The sequence below is a fragment of the Scyliorhinus canicula genome, chromosome 15 (assembly GCF_902713615.1).
Source record: "Scyliorhinus canicula chromosome 15, sScyCan1.1, whole genome shotgun sequence".
In the NCBI taxonomy this organism is placed as follows: Eukaryota; Metazoa; Chordata; class Chondrichthyes; order Carcharhiniformes; family Scyliorhinidae; genus Scyliorhinus; species Scyliorhinus canicula.
In genome coordinates, this window is record NC_052160.1 from 132,103,743 (window position 1) to 132,129,474 (window position 25,732).

Here is a 25,732-nt window from a genome sequence, read left to right on the forward strand (position 1 = left end):
AATAATTTGTTTCAGAATGGTGATGACAGCGGTAATTACATTAGACTTAGTGAATTATAATCTGTGCAGTTCAACTTGGCAATAAGGTTTTAACTTTGAACCTTGGCAATGTTTGCTTTTTAATCAGTTTTACTATTGAGTAACAAGCCGAAACCACGTCAAAGTCTGTATCCTATCTAAGGGCCCTTCATTTATTCCAGTATTTCCCCTTTCCTTTATTTTGCCATTATCATTTTTCATCCAAGGGATGTGTATCTTTATGTCAAGCAGCAGAGAGGAATTCAGAAATGACAGGAGTAAACACTCTGCCAGTCTCTGCTGGTTTGAACAGAAGCTTCAGACTTTTCAACACCAGAGATGGAGATGGGGTGGGACTCAGTTTGATTGATTGGCTGGTGGCCAATGAATTGGCCAAAGGGTCGTACTCTACCCGGTAACAGGTGGTGATTGGATCTTATCCAACGGGATGGTTCTCAGAGACCTGAGGGAGCAGTTGAGTCCTAGGCACATAAAAAACAAGGATGTACTTTCATTACAGGGAAATCATTACAGGCTGCAAAGAAAGACATGCCCTACTCTCTCCTCCGTATTCTCCACGGAAAGGCTTGAAACTACAAACCTGAATGAATCTACGGTAAAAGGCTAGAACTGAAAGAAAGGTTTGAAAAGGAGTAACATGGTAAAAACCACCATCAGAACACAAGACACTCTTTTTATTGACAATTATTTTCTTCCCTTTCCTCCCTTCTGTGTTTGTCTGCCTTGTGTGTATGTGTAGAGGGTGGGGGGCAAGTTAAAGTGGGGAATTAGGAATTAAATCACAGTTAACCAGTTGCATTTTCTGCATGGTTCTTTGCAATTCTTGGTATTAATACAAAGTAAATGTGTTTACATTTACTAACCTGGTGACTGTAATTATTAGGCGGCCAAGGATCAAATAGTTGGGACATTATTCTAAGAGTTATTGGTTAACTCACTTTTGTTGTGTCTCAGGGTCAAGTGGGGCTGGAATTGACCATGCAGCGTGTGGGAACACTAAAAGAGGTTATTGTAAAAACCTTCCATTGCTTTGGTCAACCATTGGTTTCGTTTTTACAGTAAATTCTAGTTTTTCTGAATGCTGCTGACTCTGATGAGCATGTACAGTATCTAGTCTCTAATCTCTTCTTCCTGGTTTGTTGACGTTCTTTTGCTGTTAGCTGAAGCTCAGTGAAGGCACCTCTCAGCCAGGAAATTGGGGGTTCAAGGGCAGAGACATTCAGAAAGCACTGTGCAGTACAGAGGGTGAGCTGCCCTATTTAAGGTTCCAACCTTCTGAATGAGATGTTGAACCGAGACCCCATCTGGCCTCTTCGATAGCTGTAAAATATCTCCCGCCTCTGTTTTGAAGGGGAGTTCTTCCCAGTGTCCGGACCTATATTCAGCCCTCAGCCGACATCAATAAAGGTGGGCTATCTGGTTAGTATCTCACAGCTGATTGTGGGAGCTTCAGATTCACTAGCAGATTTCCTACAATACAATGGCTAGATTTCAATAAATGCTTCACTAGCTGTAAAAGAGTTTGGGATATTCTGCAGTCGTGCAAGGTGCTATATCATTGCAGGTTCTTTCTGTGTGATTAGAGACAGATCAGTCCTTGTCTGTGGCCATGAATCATAGATGCTTCAAGCCATTCTCAGTCGAAGTGCCACCTGCAGGGTTGACTTGTGGTTTGTCACACAATGGAGCCGAGATTATTTTATTGTTCGATACAGCCTTGTAAATCCGCTGCAGCCTTTCTGCTTAATCCCATTGTGAGGAACCTTTCAGTAAATTTGCTTACTTGTCATGTCTATCAGCTGCCTTTGCTGCCCTACCCTGGATGTTGTATTGTGCCTTTAAACCACTGGGTGGGATTATCTGGCCTCCCAGCCACGTGTTTATCGGCGGTGCGCCGCTCGCTGGAGGCGGGATTTTCTGCTCCCGCTGGGAGTTCCCACTGAAGCTGGCAAACCCACGGGCGGGGGTGAGCTGCCGCCAGGACCAGAGAATCCCGCTGCTGACGAACGGTCGGAGAATTCCAGCTCCTAACTCTTCCAGTGCCAAATGTCTTCTGAGAATTTTTGAACCGATTGGAATATACTCTCCCTCCAGTGCTTTTGTGACCGTACCTGTATTCATACAACCATAGAGAGCTTCTATTGCATTGTAAAAATGGCAGAGGAGGCCAAAAAAATCAGAAATCCCACCCCGAATATGGAACCTACCATTTTCACCTGGAATTGAGGTGGGTCGCGTTTTGTGCATGCGTGTTTTACAGAGGCATTCGCCCGTATAAATCAGCAGCTGCCTCCACTTATATGTCAAATTTCAGTAACTCCAGTGTGAGAGACATGAAGCATGCAGATTAGACCTGGTAGGAGCAAGTCAGGCTGAGGAAGGTGCATCCACACCTAAGCAGAAAACCCATAGCAGAGCCGACTCCTCTAGACTTTGGTCCACGAGAAGACGCCCATGAAATGGTCACAGCGAACAGGGTATAGCAGGCAGCAGGCCGCCTCTGGCTCAGCTGTGAGTGTCAGAGTTGCTTCTAGATGTGATGGTAGACAAAGAAAGATAAAGATGCTTTAAAGGCACATGGCTGACTTGGGTGTAAAACCATTGTATATGGCTTTGACATTTGTCCCAGGCCAAAGCATCTTCAACTGCTTCATCAATGGCCTTCCCTTCATCATAAGGTCAGAAGTGGGGATGTTTGCTGATGACTGCACAATGTTCATCACTATTCCCGACTCCTCAGGTACTGAAGCAGTCCGTGCCCATATGCAACAAAACCTGGACAACATTTAGGCTTGGGCTGATAAGTAGCATTCATGTTATACACGTGCCAGACAATGACCATCACCAACAAGAAAGAATTCAACGCCCCTTGACATTCAGCGGCATTACCATCACCGAATTCCCCACTAGCAACATCCTGGGGGATACCACTGACCAGAAACAGAACTTGACCAGCCATATAAATACTGTGGCTACAGGAGTAGGTCAGAGACTGAGAATCCTGCAGCGAGTAACTCACCTCTTGATTCTCCAAAACATGTCCATAAGGCACAAATTAAGAGTGTGATGAAATACTCACCACTTGTCTGGATAAGTGCAGCTCCAACAACACTCCAGAAGCTCAACACCATCAGGACAAAGCAGCCTATTTGACCAACTCTCCATCCACCACCTTCGACATTCGCTCTCTCCACCACTGATGCACAGTGGCAGCCATGTGTACCATCTGCAAGATACACTGCAGAAACTCACCAACTTTCCTTCGACAGCATCTTCCAAATGCTTGGCCTTAACCATTTGGAAAGACAAGGGCAGCAGACACAGTGGGAACACCATCAGCTACAAGTTTCCCTCCAAGCCTGACTTGGAAATATATCGCCGTTCCTTCACTGTCACTGGGTCAAAATCCTGGGACTCACTCCCTGACAGCACTGTAGATGTACCTACACCAGATGGACTGCACCTTCTCAAGGGAAATTAGGGATGGGCAATAAATGCCAGGATAACCAGCAACACCCACATTCCATGAAATTGCAAACAAAATAATGTCTGGTTTGTCTCTATCTCCATGCCAACATACCACTGCTAAGCCTAACCTAGACTTCTGTTGTGACATGACATCCCCAACCCACCAATTCCAGATGAACGATATCCTGGAGGACCAGAGGTATATTCCTCTTCTTCATACATGACTACACATGAAGACATTGCTCTTTGACTGGGGTGATGATAGACACATGTGCAAACTCTTCCTCTGTCACGATTCCCCATACCTCCACCACCCCTGAGATTCTGTAAAGGGACCATTGCCTTGGCAGCATAGAAAAACTAACCACATGAACCCTTTTCAGCCATGGCCATTTACCCAGGAGCTTTGATGTTTTAATTCAGAGGTTTTCGGCCGTCCTCCAGTCATGCCCCTTGGAGGTATCCACCCCCACCTCACTTCATCCCTGCCCCTGAAAGCAGTCAATGTAAATGGCACAGAATGGACAGCAAACTCCAGACCTTGTTGCGATCCCCATGTCATGAGACCCATGAGTCTGGAACAAACCTGCTGCCATCTGGGCTGCACCATGGAGAGGAGAACTGAGCATGGCTCTCATCCAGTTGCCTCATAGTTATTTGGGTTTCCCTTTAGTCCGCCAATTGTGCTGACCTTGAACTCCACCCGCCAAGAAAGATTTCCCACTCGGAGTCACAGCTTTAGGGTGACTGCATTTATTGGTGAGAATTGCAGAAAGGTGCACATGAGACTCGAGACTCGCTCCACCACATTCTACCCTCTCCCCTTTCACTGCTCACCTTCTCTCCATCACCCTTGACCCACCCAATAAAATCATTCCTCTCCTGTCTGTCACCCTTGAACCTCCCCCGTTACCTTTGTACCGATTACCATCAACCTCCGCATGCTTTCCCTCCTCCATGAGCCGACACCCAATACCATCCCCAAACCGCCCTGACCCCTCCTGTTATCCAGGACACCTGTTAGATCTGTTTAAAACCACCCCCCCCCTCCACACTCATGAAACATTAAGGTAACAGATGGTCACCCTGCCACCCCACCTCATCCCGCTCCCTCGCTCACTGTGACTGTTCCCTCCACTGCCCAGTACCCTCAGTTCAGAGGGCCCACTGTCGACTGCACTGACCCTGCCCTGTGGGACCGATCTATCTCCCACCTCCCCTCACCCCCTGCTCCGCGGAGATAGTCTCTTTCTTTCCCCAACCTGTTCCTCCATCCTTCCCCCGCCTCCACCTGCCTCCCCTGTCCAGCCTTCATGTAGCTTGTCTGAGTCAAGAGGCTGAGTTCTGTGAGCGGCTCCCAAGAAGGGCAAAGCACGTCAAAGTCATGGAAGAAATCAAACCCTCCAGATGCAAACCACTTATGCGCAGCGGTGAATGTTCTCATCTCTGACTGGCGGGAAACTTGAAGGGGGAGCTTAATTCCGGTGAGGTGGCCTTTTAACAAACATGCACGATTAGCAAGTATATGCACAAAGGCTTCCCAATTTTGTTTGTTGGCAAGTTTGACCCACCTTTCAGAATTAATTTCTGAGGAATTTAAAGTTCATCTTTGGGGCAACACGGTAGTATGGTGGTTAGCATAAATGCTTCACAGCTCCAGGGTCCCAGGTTCGGTTCCCGGCTGGGTAACTGTCTGTGCAGAGTCTGCACGTCCTCCCCGTGTGTGCGTGGGTTTCCTCCGGGTGCTCCGGTTTCCTCCCACAGTCCAAAGATGTGCGGGTTAGGTGGATTGGCCATGCTAAATTGCCCTTAGTGTCCTAAAAAAAAGTAAGGTTAAGGGGTGGGGGGTTGTTGGGTTACGGGTATAGGGTGGATACGTGGGTTTGAGTAGGGTGATCATTGCTCGGCACAACATCGAGGGCCGAAGGGCCTGTTCTGTGCTGTACTGTTCTATGTTCTATCTCATTGTCAGGAATCTGATTTTTTTTTTGGCCTCTCGAAACTAGGTTTCCCCACCTGCCATGCTTCCCATTTCTGGCGGTTCCGGAAGATTCCACCCTCTGTCTCTGGCCTTTGGCTCACGGTGAGCTCAGGGGAGATCTGCTTGCTTGTGTTAAAACGCAGTCCGAGTCAAGATTAGAGATTGAGGGAGCCGGGATTATTCAGCCGAGAGCGGAGAAGGTTCGGAGGTGATTTGATGGAGGTGGTCAAAATTGTGAATGGCTTTCACACAGGTTCTGTCTGTTTCTAAAGGCAGAAGGGTTGGTAGGCAGAGGATACAGATTTAAGATGCTTTGTGAAAGAATCAGAGGTGGCATGAGGAATTTTACTGAGCGTCGTTATGATCTAGAATTTGCTGCCCGTAAGGATGGTGGGAGAAGATTCGATAGGAGCGTTCCAAAGAGAACTGGATAACTACTTGAAGGGAACAAAATTTGCATGACTATGGAAAAGAGCAGAGGGGCTAATTGAGCAACTCTTTCACAGAGTCAACACAGGCAAGCTGGATTAAGTGGCCTCCTTGCCGTTGCATCATTCTATGGTTCTGTGAATTATGACTGAATGCCATCTAGTGACTGAACGGCAGCATTGCAACCACCTGCAATAAATAAAACTCTGCAAATTCCTGCTGGTGCATTCCCGAATATTCCTGACCCCTTTCTGGTCGGCGGCGAGCAGAAGCTTCGGTGAATTTAAAAAAAAGGTTTATTTAAAAGCTCTGAAGAAACAACCTTGCACAAAGGTTTCTTGATCAGAATGGCGAGGAAAAGTTTGGAAAGTTGCGGGTGGTGACTTGGGAGCTGTCAAAGGTTTCCTCGACCAAATTTCCGCACAGCCCAACTGTGGCTCAGTCAGTAGTTAATGGAACTCTTAGACCCAGCGTAATGGCCCAGCCCCACATTAGCCAAAAGTTCTAATATTTTCGAATATTTACTGGGGGCGGCACAATAGCACAGTGGTTAGCACAGTTGCTTCACAGTTCCAGGGTCCCAGGTTCGATTCCCGGCTTGGGTCACTGTCTGTGTGGAGTCTGCACGTTCTCCCCGTGTGTGCGTGGGTTTCCTCCGGGTGCTCCGGTTTCCTCCCACAAGTCCCGGAAGACATGCTGTTAGGTGAATTGGACATTCTGAATTGTCCCTCCGTGTACCCGAACAGGCGCCAGAATGTGGCGACGAGGGGCTTTTCACAGTAACTTCATTGCAGTGTTAATGTAGGCCCATTTGGGACAATAAAGTTTATTATTACAAAGATGATTATTAAGGAGGTAATAAATCAATTAACTGAACAAGAAATGGTTGGACAAGGTAGTTTGCGCACAGTTCTTTGGCAGATACGGTTTGTTCCAGATGATACATTATAGCTGACACATTCATTGGATGGTGTAATATCCAGCACGGGACCTACAGGTTGGGAATGTTTATTTTTCCTGTACTCCTTGCAGAGTACTAGCTTCCCCACTAGGGCCCAGAATCTCAATTAACCAATGTATAAAAGGTTGGCCAGTAAGGCAGCGACCAAATAGGAACCCAGTATGGATCTATGCCGAAACCAATACGCCAACAGTATCACAGAGAACAAGCGCCAGGCAGTCATACTGTTGACGGCCTGTTGACCGCTTACTTACAGGGTGATCTGGAGTCTCAAGTACCGGAGAAGCCGGATACGCGATCGTTCAACCAGCTCGTGACACTTGTGGTGCAACACTTTACCCCAACCCTGTCAATAATCATTCAAAGATATCGGATTAATCCGGCGGTGATGTCCACCACTGAGTCTATCACTGAGTTAGTATCTCAGCTACGGAAGACAGCCGAGTTTCATGAGTATGGAACTGTCGTGTCTGATCTGTTCAGCGATTGTTAAGTCTGCGGTATCAATAATATGGAAAATCAGAAAAAGCGTTTGGGTGAAGTCCCACTAACTTTTCAGCAGGCGCCACAGACCTCCCTGTCCCAAGAAAGCACGGAACGTGGTATTGAAGAGATGCCAGGGCTGGAAGTGAACGTTTTGGGGCATCGCCCCTCATGTGGTATCGCTGCAGCCCGGACCCAACGCTGCTGTGACTATGGCCTCTGGGTGGAGAGCCAGCCACCGAGAAGGTACTGACAATCAAACTGGCCCCCGCTCCGTGAGACACCACGGAACTTCACCCTTTCCTTCGACTAGTAAATTCCGATGGCCGATTTATTCCAAATTTGGCTACCGTCCTACCGTCCTACTCCACTTGCTCTGAAAGAAGCGGCAGCCTTGGGCTTGGGGCAAGGCCCAGGATACGGTGCTGAAAAGGTGACGTGGCGATTGTTCTCTTCCGGGGTGCTGACACATTTTGATTCTTCAAAGCCACTATAGTCACATGCGATGCTTCACGGAATGGCATTCGGGAAGTTCTGTCCCATCAGATGAGTGATGGCCCTGACCATCCAATCACTTTTGCCTCCAGGAGGCTGGCTGCTGTCAAGAGAATATATGCCTAGCTCGAAAAACAAGGTCTGGCGGTCATATTCCGTGTAAAGCGATGTCATCAATATGTCTATGGCCGCCATTTTTTTATCATCACCGATCACATGCCACTTCTAGGCCTCTTCCATGAAGACGAGGTGATTCCACCAATCGCGTCTGCGTGGGTTCAGCGCTGGGCTGCTTACGAATACTCTTTCAAACATCGCCCAGGGACCTAGATTGCGCATGCTGATGCATTGAGAGGTCGTTCCCTGCAGATGGAATCCACAAAGCCTCCTGCGGCAGACAAAGTTATTGCTGTCCTGAATTTAATGGACTTGCCCATCAATGCCCCGTGTGTTTGTGACCAGACGCAAATCGACCCCGTACCTCAATTAGCCAATGGATAAAAGGTCGGCTAGTACGGCACCGATCAGAATAGGAAGCTGGTGGGGATCTATCTTATATATAAATAAAACTTTGTTTCTTATTTGACCCAGTATGGACTCCCCGTCTCCTTATTAAAGGAAGCATCTGGATTTAGCAGCGAGGGAACTATTTATTGTTCCTGGCATTGTTGCTATTTTCTCATTGGCATGTTCCCTTTTACACTATCATCGTTTTAGTATCCTGGTCTTCATTTGCAGGCATGCATTTAGGACAGAGCACGCAGTAGGTGCGGCGCACTCATCGTAATGCATCGACATATGTGCATGAAGTGCTTCCTCTATTTTGCAGCACAAAGAAATGCAACCTAAATTAAAATAGCATCTGACAAAAGGTCCCACATGACCTGTCAACTGGCCTTTTCGCTTCCTGACCCAGACTGATTTGATCTTTATTACCAGTGTTTACTATTTGAGCTTCAGATTTGCAACAAACAGTGATTTTTAAATTTCCTTTTGGCCCCTCTGCGCTTTCTCTTTCCAGTTACTTTCTGTTTATATAGAGCCACATAGTCACAAAGGCCTAAAGCGCAGAGAAGGCCCTTCAGCCCATCGCCTCTGTACCAGTCCAAAACAACAACCTAGGTATTCTAATACCGCGTTCTCTTTGTCGTACTCCGTTTATCTCCTTTACGTCATCTCCCTCTCACTATCCTATGTATCTCCCAGCTCCATCACTCTTACCTTTTTTCTAATGGCCTTTTCTCTTTGCCTCTGCCACGAGCATTCTCCTTTTCTTTCACTGCCCGCTGTGTCTCCCTCAATTCCTCCTGGAACATTGACTGAACTCTCATTTCTCCACCAGATGCTGCCTGACCTGTCCAATGTTAGCAGCATTTTCCCCTTTGGATTTTGGCTTGAACAGGAGGGTTTGACATGGCGAATGGTATGAGTGAGTACATGTGAGGTGGTATTTAACGGAGGAGATGCCGTTCTTGTCTGCTGGCTTGAGAGCCAGCTGGAGCCCTGGGACACCTCTTTTAGGAAAGACCTGTTGAATTAAAACCAGAAGACATAGGAACACAAACTGGCCATTCGGCCCGTCGAGTCTGCTCCGCCATTCAATGAGATCATGCCGATCTGATTTATTCCCCTTGGAACAGAGAAAGCTAAGAGGCGACGTGATTGAGGTGTACCAAATTGTGAGGGGTGTAGATAGAGTCGACAGGAGGAAACCTGTTTCCTTTGGCAGAGGCATCAAAAACAAGGGGCGGGATTCTCCGACCCCCCGCTGGGTCGAAGAATCGCCGAGGGGCGGCGTGAAGCCTGCCGTGCCAGCTGTCGAATTCTCCTGCGCCGGGGATTTGGCGGGGCGGGAATCGCGCCGGCTGCTGCAGCCGTCCCCCCGGCGATTCTCCGGCCCGCAATGGGCCAAGTGGCCGCCCGTTTTTGGCTGGTCCCGCCACCGTAAATTAGAGTAGGTCCTTACCGGCGGGTCCTGGCTACGTGGGCGGCCTCCGGGGTCCTGGGGGAGGCGCGGGGGGATCTGGCCCGGGAGGTGCCCCCACGGTGGTCAGGCCCACAATCGGGGCCAACCGATCTGTGGGTGGGCCTGTGCCGTGGGGCACTCTATTCCTCCGCGTCGGCTGCTGTGGTCCTTTCTTATGGTCGACGCGGAGATGATCCCAACCCTGTACATGCGCTGGGATGACGCCGGCACTCGCTGGCGCTCCCGCGCATGCGCCAACTGGCGGAGGCCCTTTGCCGCTAGTTGTCGTGGCGCCAAACCCCTTCCCCGCCATCCAGCGCAGTGCAAACCACTCCGGCGCCGGCCTAGCCCCTGAAGGTGCGGAGGATTCCGCACCTTTGGTGCGACCTAACGCTGGAGCGGTTCACGGCTCTCCTTTGCGCCGGAGTTGCCCGCCCCGCCAATTCCCGCAGAATCCCACCCAAGGGGTCACAGATTCAAGCGAAGTGGCAGAAGATTAGAGAGAACATGAGGAAAAAATCTTTTTATGCAGAGGGTGGTGAGAGCCTGGAATTTGCTGAGTTGAAGGTGGAGGCAGAGACCCTAAACTCTTTTAAAAGGTACCTGGATCTGCACCTTAAATGCTGTGAGCTGGAGGGACGTGGGCTGTGCAGGAAAATGGGATTAGAAAGGGCATCTCTGTGTCTTTGGGTCAGCATGGGGCAAATGGCCCAGTTCTGTGCTGTATCTTTGCTATGGTTCTATGGTAATAATCCTCAACTCCACTTTCCCACCTTATTCCATTAACCCTTAATTCCTTTACTGATTAAAAATCTGTCCATCTCGGCCTTGGACATACTTAACAATGCAGCCTCCTCAGCCCTCTGCTGTAAATGCTAGTACTGTATATCTTTCCTTAGTTAAGTGCCACTCGGGATTTAACCGGACAGTGTAGGGCCTTTCCTGTCAGTGGTTGTCCCGCCTTCCGAGAGCTGCCAGCCAATTAGAAGCAGGCAGCTCCATTGATTGGCAGAGACACTGAGGAGATATTGTTGCTAGATCCCAGGCCACAGGAGGATGATGCTAGGGGGAGGCTCGTGGGTGCAAGGTCATGGGGGAGGGTGGGGTTGGCAGCAGGGGAAAGCTGGTGGTTCTCAGGCAGGCCCCCCGAAGCATTGTCAAGAAGAGCCATACTTGATTCAGACCGTTAACGCTCCTTCTCTCTCCACAGATGCTACCAGACCTGCTGATTTTTTTCCAGCACCTTCTGTGTTTACCCCTTTCTTGCCCCAGCGGGTAATGAAAGATCCTGTGGCATGAATTTAAAGAAAAGCAGGGAGTACACCCGGTGTATTCACCAATATTACTCCTCATTCAGCAACATTAAAAAAAAATCTGGTCTTCTCATTATTTGATGTGCGTAAATTAGCTGTTGCATTTCTTACATCGCAACTTCGAATGTACTTTATTGACTGTGTACGCTTTGCGATTGTCCTGAGCTTGTGCAAATATAAATACAGGATCATTTTCTTACCCTTGGGAACGTTTGCTGGCTGCAGATTTCCACATTGGGCTGGAGACGCACAAATCTCAAAGGCCATATTGCTGAGTGTGCTGGCTGGGGACTGATAAATGAGCCTGAAGATGTAACTGGGGAAATTGTACTCTGATTATTGTTGATTACAGCCCACCTTCTTTGCTTGCAGTGGCCAAGTCTCCCTCATTGTCACTGAGATGGGAGATGCAGTTGCTGCTTCTTAGCTCCCAGTCCTGAAAAAGCGGCGGGGAGTCTATGTTAAGGGGACATAATGCTTAGAGTCAGAGCTTTCTCTTTAACCAGCTCTCCTGCCTGTTCCGCAGGTGGCAGTGTCAAACATGGACAGCACCATCACGCTGTGGCAGTTCCTGCTGCAGCTTCTTCTTGAGCCCAAGAACGACCACCTGATCTGTTGGACATCGAATGACGGCGAGTTCAAGCTGCTCAAGGCTGAGGATGTGGCCAAACTGTGGGGATTTCGCAAAAATAAACCCAACATGAATTATGATAAGCTGAGTAGAGCGCTCCGATACTATTACGATAAGGTACGGGTTATTATTTAAGCTGGCTGCTGTGTTACAAATGTCCGAGACAAATGGCCACCCTTCTCCTTAAAACCATGTGAACAAATAGGAACAGCGGTAGACCATTCAGTCCCTCGAACATGCTCTGCCATTCAAAATGGCTGATCAACTTCAACTACATTTTCTTGTCCAATTCCATATCCGTTAATTCCCTTAGTGTCCAAAAATGTAATGATCTCAGTCCTGAAAATGCTCAACAACTAAGCACCCATAGCGTTCTGGCACTACTCTGGCGGATAGGGTAGGTGCTTGATAAGAGGGTCCTTCTGTGCCAGTCATTCTGCGCCTTGCAGCTTGTTGGAATGGAGGAACCTGGGGCACCATGGTAGCACAGTGGTTAGCACAGTTGCTTCACAGCTCCAGGGTCCCAGGTTCGATTCCCGGTTTGGGTCCCTGTGTGTGCATGTGTTTCCTCCGAGTGCTCCGGTTTCCTCCCACCATCCGAAGATGTGCGGGTTAGGTGGATAGAGTCATAGAATTTACAGTGCAGAAGGAGGCCATTCGGCCCATCGAGTCTGCACCGGCTCTTGGAAAGAGCATCCCACTTAAGCCCACACCTCCACCTTTTCCCCGTTACCCAGTAACCCCACCTAACCTAAGGTCAATTTAGCATGGCCAATCCATGCACATCTTGCACATCTTTGGACTGTGGGAGGAAACCGGAGCACCCGGAGGAAACCCACGCACACACAGGGAGAACGTGCAATCTCCATACAGACAGTGACCCAAGCCGGGAATCGAACCTGGGACCCTGGAGCTGTGTAGCAATTGTGCTACCGTGCTGCCCCGCGGATTGGTCATGCTAAATTGCCCTTTGTGTCCAAAAAGGTTAGGTGGGGTTACTGTTACGGGGATAGGGTGGATGCGTGGGCTTAAGTGGGGTGCTCTTTCCAAGAGCCGGTGCAGACTCGATGGGCCGAATGGCCTCCTTCTGCCATTCTGTAAATTCTATGATTCTATAAGATCCCCACTGCCTTTCAAACTGATCCCCCTCACCGGACCAAAGGGCCTCCCTGTCAGGCCCCGGTGATCCCACCCCTCTCACCTTATTACTGGGGCTTCACCTCTGGTCCTCTGCCTACACCAAGCTGCAATGCCAACAGTGACCACCAGTCCTGACGACGCTTGTGGTACTGGAGAGCTGATGGGCTCTGGTTATCCGGCAGCTCTCAGGAGCAGGACACCCATCCTGTACCAGGAATTCTGGGGGTAAATTTGCCTTCTTGGAGCCAAGAAGCCCCAAGACAGGAAATTAAGTGCCTGGCCGGGACCGAATCGCACCGGGCATTCCGATAATGGGCCCGGCATTGGTTTTCCAGTCGCTGGGTAGGTCCTCCCACCGCAACCATGAAATTCTGTTCCTAATCCCTCCATGGAATTGGATGTTGCCATGGTTCCAAGGCTCGGATTATGAGGAGAGATTTCATAAACTAGGCATGTATTCCATCGAGTATAGAAGCAAAGGGATGATTTGATTGAAGTTTTTGATTGTAGATGGAGATAAATTTTCGTAGTTGGGTAGACTCTAAGACAAAGGATGATAGTCTTAAAATCAGAGATCATTACTCAAGGGGGAATAAAAGCAAAATAGTGCGGGTGCTGGAAATTTGAAATAAAGACAGAACATGTATGCAGGAAATGCTTTGCAGGTCTGACAGCATCCATGAGTTAACATTTTGAGTTGAGAAGAAGTAGTCTCCGTAGAAGCTCTTCTTTGGAAAAAGGGTCACATTGAGCTCGACACGTTAACTCTCGCCACAGATACTGCGTGACCTACTGGGTATTTCCAGCACTTTCTGTTTTCACTCGGGAAAGAAGTCGGGCAACATTTTCGTTTTGCAGTATGTTGGTAAAAATGGTACAGGTTGTTGTAATATTGCCTTTCGGGCACAGCAACATGTCATCATGCGAAGGGAAGTGTGTCATTTGATCCAGTTTTAGTTTCACTTTTGCCGGGGAGCAGAGCACAGCACAGCTCCGATGTCTTCAAGGTTTCTGCCTTAATTCAAGTGTTCTTGTGTGCCCAGTGTAAATAAATGAGCCCACAAAGTGTTCATACAATCCCTTATCAGCGATCAGTATCTCTATCATTGTAACAACATGACAGAAATGTAAGATTTCTCAGCCCACAAGAAGTGGGTCTGAGATCAAGGGAGTTTTTTCTTAGCCAAGGGCATAAAAGGATATGGATCCAAGGTGGATAGATGGAGTTAAGATACAGATCAGCCATGCAAGCACAAATAGCTCGAGGGGTTCAATTGCCTCCTCCTGCACCCATGTGCATAGGTTTTACATCCCTAGAATTACTCTTGGGAATTCCACCCTGGCTCCTATGCAAATGTTCCATAGAATCCCTGCAGTGCAAAAGAAGGGCCATTCAGCCCAACGAGTCTGCACAAACTCTCGGAAAGAGCACTCTATCGAGGCCCACTCCCCTGCCCGATCGCCATAAACCCGCGCATTGATCATGGCAATCCACCTAACCTGCTCATTTTCGGACTGTGGGAGGAAACCGGAGCACCTGGAGGAAACCCACGCAGACAGAGGGAGAATGTCCAAACTCTACAAACGATTCAGTTATATCCAGAGTCCTGGTGTAATGCAAAAAGAAAAGGCATGCATCTTAGCAAGGTGAGGGAGAGTTGCAGGAGTGCGTATTTCTTTCTTTCATTCTGCTTTTTTGTTTGTTCAATCCACAGAACATTATCAAAAAGGTGAATGGCCAGAAATTTGTGTATAAGTTTGTGTGCTATCCGGAGATATTGAACGTGGACCTCAACATGGTGGCCAGGGCTGAGAATGGTGTGGAAACCAGCTCCCCTGAAATGAATAGGCCACAGAAGGACAAGGAGAACCACAGCCAGGAGAAAGCAGCATCATCCTCCAAGATCTCCAGCCGCAACGATTACATCCGCTCAGGGCTCTACTCATCCTTCACCTTGAACTCATTGCAAACCAACCCGAACATCTTTAAGTCCATTAAAATCGAGAACCCTGCCGAGAAATTGCCAGAGGAGAAGAAGAAGGCACCTCATCAGGAACCAGTGACCGTCATTAAATTCGTCACCAACCCACCTAAAAGGCTCTCACCAGTCTCTGTGATAGAACCTGCAACGGTGCCCTCGGTTTCAGTGACCTCGCCCAACCCGGAGTTAATGGAAGAGTCCCTGTCTGTGCCAAGCATCGTGGCATCTTTTACCGCCACTTCGCCCCTCTCCTCTGTCTCACCCTCCACATCTCTACCCTTGAGCCCCGGCTCGCCCATTTTAGTCTCCTCCTTGGATCAACCCGCTACCTTAACCGTCGAGACTGAGCTGGCCGCCAGCCCATCGGATGACCTGACGCGACCCCCCGAACTGTCCTCGGATGGAGAAGATCTGTCGTTGGATAATCCAGAAGCCAGACATCAAAAGGGCCGGTCAAAGAAGCCGAAGGGGCTGGAACTGACTCCGGCATTGGTCATTACCAACAGCGATCCAAGCCCTCTGGCTTTACCAAGTCCTCCCCTCCCAACCACATCACTAACACCAGCCTACTTAACCCAGGTCAGCCATCCAAAACTTTCTTCAGGCACAGTGTTTATTTCCTGTTGAGTTTAATGGAATTTCTGATCCAACTCTGAAAAGTTCTAATTAGGAAAGCATTGTTAAATGAATCTAAGAAATAGGAGCAAAAGTAAACCAAACTGCCCTTGCGCCTGGTCCTTCATTCAATACATCTCATGGCTGATTCCATACATCAACTCAACTTTCCTGCATGATTACCATATCCCTTAATCCCAAAATATTATCAATCTCTGTCTTGAATTTATTTAGTGACTGCACATCCACAGTCCTCTGGAGTCGACAATTTCCAAGAATCCCAACCCTTTGAGTGTCGATGAGTGGGGTTCTCCGGCCTCTCAGTTGAGTGTTCCTTGGCGGGAAACCGGCGGACTGGACCTTCTGACGGGACCAGAGAGTCCTGCCACCAGCAAACGGCCGGAGAATTCCTGCCGAGATTTCTCCTCCTCTCAGACCAAAATTCACAACCCCTTATTCTGAAATTGTCGCCCACTCTTAATTCCCTGGCTAAGGGGAGCAGCCTCTCGCCATCGATAAAGTACAGCTCTTTAGTAAAAATCTAATTGGCAAAAATGCTACTCTCCACTTGCCTGGATGAGTGCAGTTCCAACAACACTCAAGCTCAATATCATCCAAGACAAAGCAGCCCACTTGATTGGCACCTCATACACCATCTTCAATATCCACTCCCTCTACCGTTGACACACACAGTGGCAGTAGTGTGTACCATCTATATGATGCACCACAGCAACTCATCAAGACTCTTTCCACAGCACCTCCCAAACCTACAACCAGAATTTCCTAAAATCCCTAGATTCTGGATAGGTTCCAGCAGATTGGACAATAGCGAATATGACTCCTCTATTCAAGAAACAGTAAGAAGTCTTACAACACCAGGTTAAAGTCCAACATGTTTGTTTCAAACACTAGCTTTCGGAGCACTGCTCCTTCCTCAGGTGAATGAAGAGGTTTGTTCCAGAAACATAGATATAGACAAATTCAAAGATGCCAGACAATGCTTATAATGCGAGCATTAGCAGGTAATTAAGTCTTTACAGATCCAGAGATAGGGGTAACCCCAAGTTACCTCTTTAACCTGGCTATCTCTGGACCTGTAAAGACTTAATTACCTGTTAATGCTCGCATTCTAAGCATTGTCTGGCATCTTTGAATTCGTCTATATCTATGTTTCTGGAACATACCTCTTCATTCACCTGAGGAAGCAGCAGTGCTCTGAAAGCTAGTGATTCCAAACAAACCTGTTGGACTTTAACTTGGTGTTGTAAGACTTCTTACTGTGCTCACCCCAGTCCAACGCCAGCATCTCCACATCATGGCTATTCAAGAAAGGAAGAAGACAGAAAGCAGGAAACTGCAAGCCAGTAAACCTATCATCTGTCCCAGGTAGATTGCTGGAATCTATTATTAAAGAGGTTATAGCTGGGCACTTAAAAAATTTCAATGCAATCAAATAGAGCCAACATGGTTTTGTGAAAGGGAAGTCAAGTTGACTAATTTATGGGAATTCTTTGAGGAAGTGACAAGCAACATAGATAAAGAAGAACCTGTGGATGTGCTGTACTTAGATTTTCAGAAGGCATTTAGTAAGGTGCCACATCAAAGGCTACTACACAAAATAAGAGTGCACAGTGTAACGGAAGACATATTTGGCAGGCAGAATAGGAGTGATTGCAGAATTCTGAGGTACAGAGGGATCTTAGTGTCCTGGTACATGAATCACAAAAGGCTAGTATGCAGGTACGACAAGTGATTTGTGTAGCAAATGGAATGTTGTTGTTTACTGCATGGGGAATGAAAAGTGGAGATAATCACCGTTGTGCGAGATTGCGCTGAATTTCACAAGGCGTTGCGAGCCGAGTTGATTCTGGGAGCGGGATCTCCTGGCTTTCATTGGCCGCGCTGCACCACGGCGAGCTCCCTTTCCAGCACAGTGTGGCCGGAAGATCGCGCCCGATGTTTCCCCTTGTGGGAAAGACTAAAACTCGGGGACACAGTTTAAAAATAAGGGACCTCCCATTTAAGATAAAGGTTTTTTTTTTCTGTCAGAGGGTTGTGAATCTTTGTGGGTCCCTTCCGCAGGAAGCAGTGAAAGTAGGATCATTGAATATATTGAAGGCAGAGGTAAATAGATTCTTGATTAACGAGGGAGCCAGAGGTAGATGGAATGGGAAGTTGAGGCCAGAATCAGATCAGCAATGGCAGAGCAGGCATGAGGGGTCGAGTGGCCTACTCCTGAACCTAGTTTGTGGGTATGTTCTTATGACCTCAAGGGCAAGGGCAGCAGATGTATGGGAACACCATCACCTGAAACTTCCCCTCAAAATCACGCACCATCCTCAATTGGAACTATATCACAGGATCAACATCGTGGAACTCTCTGACAGCGCTGTGGATGTACCTACAGTGCATGGGCTGCAGCGATTCAAGAAAGCAGCACACCGCCACCTTCTCAAGGGCAATTAGGGATGGAAAATAAATGCTGGCCCAGCCAGTGATGCCCACTACCCATGAACAAATAAATTAAAAAAATTAAAGGGTACAATTTAAGTAGGTGCAGAAGGACATGGGTGGATATGAACATAAGTCATTGAAGGTGACAGGACAGGATGAGAGAGCAGTTAATAAAACATATAGGTTGGGATTCTCTGAAAACGCGCCAAAGTATTGACGCCAGCGTAAACATCGGAGTGCGTCACGCCGGCTTCACCGGGCCTCTTGGCCGAGCGATTCTGTTGCCCACAGGGGGCCAGCACGGCGCCGGAGTGCTCCGCACTGCTCCAGCTGCCGTACGAGGTCCTGCACTGCTCACCGTGGGTCCGCGCTTGCGCCCAGCGGCTGGCCGCAGGTCTGCGCATGCGCGCAGCGACCGCTTGTGCGCTAGCGCCGCGCAACATGGCGGAGCCACACAGCGGGCGGCGTGGAAGAAGGTAACCCCCCCCCCCCCCGAATCGCGCATGCCCGCCGATCGGTAACCCCCGACCATGGGCCTGACCATCGTGGAGGTCCCCGCCCCCCACCTGGAGACTGATTTCCCCCCCCCCCCCCTCCCCCAAAACCAGGACAGCCACTGCAGCCACGACGCTGAGCTCCTGCCGGGTGGAACCATATGTGACCCACGCCGGCGGAAACTCGGCCGGCGGCTGTGGAGTTTCACCGCGGGGACGTCTTTCACCGGCCGCCAACCGGCGCCGCATCAATCGTGTGCCCTCTCGCCGGCAACTCCGATTTTCCGAGCCAGCGCAGGCTTGGAGAATCACGGCCATAGTATCCTGGGCTTTATCAACAGGGACATAGGATACAAGAGCAAGGAGGTTACGATGAAGTTGTAGCGGACACTGGTTTGGCCTCAGCTGGGGTATTGCATCCAGTTCTGGGTTCCACACATTAGGAAGGATGTGAAGGAATTGGAGAGAATGCAGAAACGATTCAGAGAATGGTTCCAGGAATGAGAAACTTCAGTTATGAAGATGGATTGGCGACGATCAGACTGTATTCTTTGAAGGAAAGAAGGCGGTGGGGGGGGGGGGGGTGATTTGGTAGAGGTATTCAAAATCCTGAAGGATCCGCAGAGAATAATTAGAGAGGAATTGTTGTCTCACTCATCAAAGGATCGAGAACGAGGGCGCAGATTTAAACAAACAAAAGTGACACAAGGAAAAGGTTTTCCACGCAGAGAGTGGTTATGGCCTGGGATGCACTGCCTGAGAGTGCGGTCAAGGCAGGTTCAATTGAAGCATTCAAAAGGTAATTAGACATTTCGCCATAAAGGAAGAATGTGCAATGTTATGGGGAGATGGCAGGAGAATAGCTCGAAGGGCATTGTTCATTGGGAAACCAGTGTAGAAAAGATGGGTTGAATGGCCTCCTTCAACGCTGTAACATTTCTGTGTTTCCTCCCAATTTGGGTCTGTCAATCGCTGGAAACAAATCATTTCTAATCACCCTGTCATAGCCGATCTGCAGCCTGACTCTACATTTACTCCGTATCCCTTTCCAGCCCATCATCCAATAAAAATCCATCAATTGCAGCCTTGAAAAGTTTCAATTGCACCCCCCCCCCTCCCCTCCTAGGGTCTTTGAGAGAAAGAATTTCAGATTTCCAGGACCCTATGAATGATGAAGTACTTTCTCCTGTGGAGTGCTAGATCAGTGAATTTGCCCTTTTATCTGTAGTTAAAGCCAATTCTAATCTTGCGGATTTTGTTTCTGTTTCAGACTCCATTCTTACTGACTCCTAGTCCTTTACTATCCAGCATCCATTTTTGGAGCACCCTTAGTCCTGTGGCTTCACTCAGTCCTGCCCGAATGCCTGGAACCAGCACTTTATTTCAAGTAAGTATTGGTCGTGGGGGGTCTGTAGTATTAGGGCATTCAGGATTGAAAAGGTTAACGCATGAGACTGGAGAAACAGTGCCACCCGTATGTTGACGTAAGGGAGAGTCAGACAACTGGGGGTCAAGAGGGAGAAATCTGATGCTTCAGACTGAGTAACCTTGTATATCTGTAAATAGTTACGTTCATCCAATAAGCTAGTTTTTGTTCAGACATATGTATGTCTCTGCAACCATGCTTTAGCCCGTCATATCCAACATATAACATGGTGGCAGCGACATAATCCCTAAATCTCCAAAAAAACAACTTTTACGAAGTTTGTCCTCAATAAAGGCACCACGGGGAAAAAACTGGAGACTTTGATAATGTAGTTGAAAATCTCCAAAAGCGTTCCATAGAAGTTGTGGAAGCTGAGAGGGGGCAGGAAAAAAATCATCTGGCAGCAATTGAGGAAGGGTGAGCAAACCTTGAAAAGGGATCAGAAACTTTAGATCAATGGCACAGCAACACTGGGCAAGTTACATTTTTAGTGAGCATGGGTTGCGACTCATTCCATGCGCGGCCTGGGTCCGAGGTCGGCACCGTTACAAGTGGTGATCATGTGGCAGCAAATGACAAAAAATAATCAGCTGCTCAGGCACGATTCCCAATGGAAGGAAAGCAGTGATCAGAGATTCATCCTAATTCCCAGTGATTATTTCCAGATATTCTGCAGTGTTTTGAAGCAATTGCCCAACTGGGTCACCAACTGCAGCAGGTATCAGGGTACAAACAATGTCCTGCGAGGAACGCCGAACACTTTCACTGTAAAAAGGTTCAGACACTTTAGAAAGATGTGGACAACTAAGATCTTTACATACGCAGAGGGTAATGAGGGAATCTTCGCACATAAGCCAATTTACGAACTCGAGGAGTCTCTGCAAGCAGAGAAGCAACATTCTAGAATGCGGATATTTGGGTCAATGGACACAACATGAAATTCAAACTGGATACAGGAGCAAGTACCACAGTCTTGCCAACAAGAACCATAGCTAGTAAAACAATGAGGACAACTGAAACCCAGTTATATTTTCCAGGAGAGGTCAAACTACAAGCCATAGGCATGTTAAAAGCAATACTCCAATACAAGAACAAACCGATGCAAGAAAAATATATGGGGTTAAATTCTCCGCATAGCAACGCCGATCGCATTTGGCGCGGGGGCGGAGAATCGACTTTTGCACCGAAATCGGGCCTGGCGCTGCTCATGCGATTCCCTGGGACCCGAGACTAGGCGATTCCGCGATTTACTCTGTGCGGTTGGGGGCCATTGCCAGAGGCCCGCTCAGCGATACTCCATTCCCAGCCGGCTGGGTTCCCGACAGCGTGGTTCTAACTACCTATTGCCTTTTGGGAACCGTGCGTGGCGGCTGCAGACTCAGTCGGCGGCCGCCCTGATTGGGGGGGGGGGGGGGGGGTTGGGGGCGGAGTGATCGGGCATCGGGGAGGGGGGGGCCTTATGGGTGGCCGGGGCACAGCTTGGGCCGATCCGATGCAAGGACGCGCAGCCGATCGGGGGGGCCGCCGTGGTGCGCATGGCGGGCTCGAAACCAGAAGTGCGGGGGCCCGTATCAGCAGGTAAAGCTGCGAGAATTACTCTGGGTCCCTGCCAGCTCCCTGTAGGTAAATGAATCAACTGATTTTTTTTGAGGAAACTCCAGAGTGCAACGCCAGCGTTGTTACGTCGGTGTGGGGACATAGCCCCATGTTGGCAGAATCCAGCCCGTGTTATTTGCAATCAGGAATTTTCTCTTCTGAGCCAAAATGCCTGTGTCGACCTCAACATCATCAAGACAGTGGAGGACATCAACGAACAGACAAACAGTCATGATACCAAATCGGAGCCCTCAAAGTGTCCAAATGTTCTGATGACCTCAATTGGGACCTTAGTGCTGATTTTCTGATACTCATTACAGAAACCAGTTGTCCCGGCCTTTTTCCAGGAAGAAGACAAAGAGTAAACTTCCTTTCAACAAACGGGTAATAAACCAATTGGACTAACGAGTGGCTGAGTGTGACTATGATCCTTCATCAATCGGAGTCGGCCGAACAGTTGGGAGACGAAACTCAAGCAATAGAATACATTGGTACATTACCACATTCACCCGACATAGGTATGTGCAGTCGCACTTATCCGTTCACCAGAAGTGGTAGACCAGGCTGCAAGCAGTCAAACCAGAGACAGAACTGAACCAGCAATATCCACCTAGTCCACTTTGGAAGGCACTGGCCTTACTGCTACACCAGGGTTATGGAATTCGAGGGAAAGCAAGATATTGATCAAATGCCTTCCTCACAGTTTCCTATCCTGTCTAAACGATAAATTCCACAGACAACAGCCCAGGATTACCCAAGCCTTCATGAACCAGAGGCTGCAGGGAGAGATTGCTCCAGAAGTAAAGAAAGGCAGGCGAACCTCAAAAGAACCAGGATCAACTCAATAAACAAGGATAGGGAACATAGTAAGTGTAAAGAAGGGGATAAACTCACAAAATCTAACCATGAGAGAGAGAAGCAATGGATCGAGAGAAGTATAAGAACCAGAAGGAAAACGAGGATCAAGTCTAGATCCAGATCAGAGAAGCTTCCATTATGCATCTGGGAGAATATAAGAACCCTGCTGATGTCACCTGCGAGAGTGTCTCAAAGCCCCGAAGGATATCTTCAAACATTGTATTTTAGTGGTGTATTTTTGTGTGGAATAATGTAAGGATCAATGTACAACTCAGTCCAATCATTGTGTAAACAATAAATAAAGAATATTTATTAAAGTTAAAGAAAAAATAAAACACACAACAAAATACACGATGACACGTAATTGTATGAATAACTAACCACATCGTATTATCTGAAGTTACCTCCTGTTCCCAAAATATACCCACGTTCCTTGAACTCACAGAGACACCCCCTTTTCCAAGCAACACCCAATTTTAGTAACACTATAGAACAAAGAACAAAGAAAATTACAGCACAGGAACAGGCCCTTCGGCCCTCCCAGCCTGCGCCGATCCAGATCCTTTATCTAAACCTGTCTCCTATTTTCCAAGGTCTACTTCCCTCTGTTCCCGCCCGTTCATATACCCGTCTAGATGCCTCTTAAATGATGCTATCATGCCCACCTCTACCACCTCCACTGGTAAAACGTTCCAGGCACCCACCACCCTCTGCGTAAAAAACTTTCCACGCACATCTCCCTTAAACTTTCCCCCTCTCACTTTGAAATCGTGACCCCTTGTAACTGACACCCTCACTCTTGGAAAAAACTTGTTGCTATCCATCCTGTCCATACCTCTCATAATTTTGTAGACCTCAATCAGGTCCCCCCTCAACTTCCGTCTTTCCAATTAAAACAATCCTAATCTACTCAACCTTTCTTCATAGCTAACCCCCTCCATACCAGTCAACATCCTGGTGAACCTCCTCTGCACCCTCTCCAAAGCATCCACATCCTTCTGGTGATGTGGCGACCAGAACTGCACGCAGTATTCCAAATGTGGCCTAACCAAAGTCCTATACAACTGTAACATGACCTGCCGACTCTTGTACTCAGTACCCCGTCCGATGAAGGCAAGCATGCTGTATGCCTTCTTGACCACTCTATCAACCTGCGTTGCCACCTTCAGGGTACAATGGACCTGAACTCCCAGATCTCTCTGTACATCAATTACATCACCTTGCATTTGCCTGGATTGAACTCCATCTGCCATTTCTCTGCCCAACTCTCCAATCTATCTATATTTTGTTGTATTCTCTGACAGTCCTCCTCGCTATCTGCAACTCCACCAATCATTGTATCATCTGCAAACTTGCTAATCAGACCACCTATACCTTCCTCCAGGTCATTTATGTAGATCACAAACAACAGTGGTCTGAGCACGGATCCCTGTGGAACACCACTAGTCACCCTTCTCCATTTTGAGACACTTCCTTCCACCACTACTGTCTGTCTCCTGTTACCCAGCCAGTTCTTTATCCATCTAGCTAGTACACCCTGAACCCCATACGACTTCACTTTTTCCATCAACCTGCCATGGGAAACCTTATCAAACGCCTTACTAAAGTCCATGTTTATGACATCTACAGCCCTTCCCTCATCAATTAACTTTGTCACTTCCTCAAAGAATTCTATTAGGTTTGTAAGGCATGACCTTCCCTGCACAAAACCATGCTGCCTATCACTGATAAGTCTATTTTCTTCCATATGTGAATAGATAATAGTTACCACACAATAATACTTGGGTGACCAAATCTGGGAAAATGTCTCTTCCTGGTTCATCAAAGGCACAGAACTGTCTTTTAGAGGGGATTATCTGCAATCTGCCATGGCTCTAAATGTTAGCTGGAACAGGCCTCTGTGCCTTACATCATAGATGGAGCTGGCTTGCCTGGCTGTTAGATAGAAAACTAGCCACCTTCCCAATGAGGGTGCAGGGGTAGAACGTAAAATATATTTACACAAAGACTTGTGAGGAGATCCCACATTGGAGAGCAGACAGCCAGATTGGCTGGCATCTCTCCAGTCATTCCAGGTACAGCGCTGAAGTGGCCACAAGAGGAACTGCAGCTAGCTTTGCTGTGAAGCACCAGGAACCAGAGGAGGGGTCAATGGGTGGGAAGGTGAGGAATACCTGGGAGTTTGTGAGGGTCTCGGGGAATAGGCTGGAGGAGAGGGCGGCCCAGAGGGCATCAGGCCCTAAGTAGAGGGCTCTCTCAGTCAGAAGGGGGCTTTTGATGGAGGCAGCCCCTCGCCACCCCCCACCCCCGATCAATCATCTGCCGCCAGCCTTAAAATTGAGGCTGAGTGGGAAAAGCCCCTTAAGAGGATCTTAATTAGGGCACGGATGGGCTTCCCCTCTGTGACCCTGCCTGCCCCGGCATAAAATCGCAACCAGGCCAGGTCCTTGCAATTTTAAGCTCCCACCCCACCAAGGGGCCTCAAGAGCTTTCGACACAGGCTGAACACACTATCTATTGACGAAGAAGAGAGCTGGACAAACGTGCACTCGGTCTGTGTGTAAATAAGGCATTTGAACTGCTGATGTGTGTGACATTCTGATAAATGCACAGAAATCTAAGGGTTAATGTTATATCCAAATCAACCACTAGTGGGAGCTAGATGCAGAACTATATAAGACATCAATGCCATGCCTTCTCGGAGAGTATTGAAGGATAGAAGACAGACTGTAGAAAAGATAGTGTGAGTGAGAGCAGATCATGGTTATTGTATTAGTGTAGAGATCAGAAGTAGATGAGAGTAGATTGTATGTTTATTATCAGCTGTTTATTATATAGGAGTAAGTGTCGAATCCAATTAAGTAGTGTAAATAAATGTTTAGCTTTGTTTAATATAAAAGCTAGTTGGGGTCTTTCTGAACACTACGCCAGCCATCCTCCGATCTGAACTACAAAGAACACCACAATGTGGAGAATGCAGTGCAGAAAGAGGCCATTTGACCCATCATATCTGGCTCTCTGAGGGAACTATCCAGTCAGCTCTTGCCCCCATATCCCTGCAATAATTTTGCTTCTCAAGGATTTATGCAATTCCCTTTCGAAAGTTATTATTGAATCTGCTTCCACCACCCGTTCAGGGAGTGTATTCCGGATCACAGAAAATCTTTGGGTAAATCTCTTTCATTCAGCTCTGGTTGTTTTGTCAGTTGTTCACCCGAGTGTTTGACATCACGGAACCTGAGGTAGCGATTAAATCTGGAATTTCTAGCATCAACTGTGGACTGTAGAGTGCTGGACTAAGGTGCTAGCTGTGGTTTACTATTGCCTCTGAGTCAGTTGTGCTTTAAAGTCCCACTCCTGAGACTTTTTTTAAAATTTAGAGTACCCAATTCATTTTTACC

The 25,732-nt window shown here is 48.0% G+C and overlaps 1 protein-coding gene across 2 annotated transcripts in view; it reads left to right on the forward strand.

Annotated features, from left to right (window-relative positions):
- Positions 1–25,732, forward strand: part of LOC119978126 (ETS domain-containing protein Elk-4-like) — a 133,048-nt gene that overhangs the window by 42,869 nt on the left and 64,447 nt on the right. For both annotated transcript variants that reach the window (XR_005463394.1, XM_038819530.1), the window contains 3 exons: positions 11,662–11,883; positions 14,622–15,467; positions 19,722–19,838. Coding sequence is in view for 1 of the 2 variants with exons in the window: in XM_038819530.1 (XP_038675458.1) it covers positions 11,677–11,883; positions 14,622–15,467; positions 19,722–19,838 (1,170 nt within the window). In the remaining variant the exon portion in view is untranslated. The remainder of the gene's footprint in view (positions 1–11,661; positions 11,884–14,621; positions 15,468–19,721; positions 19,839–25,732) is intronic.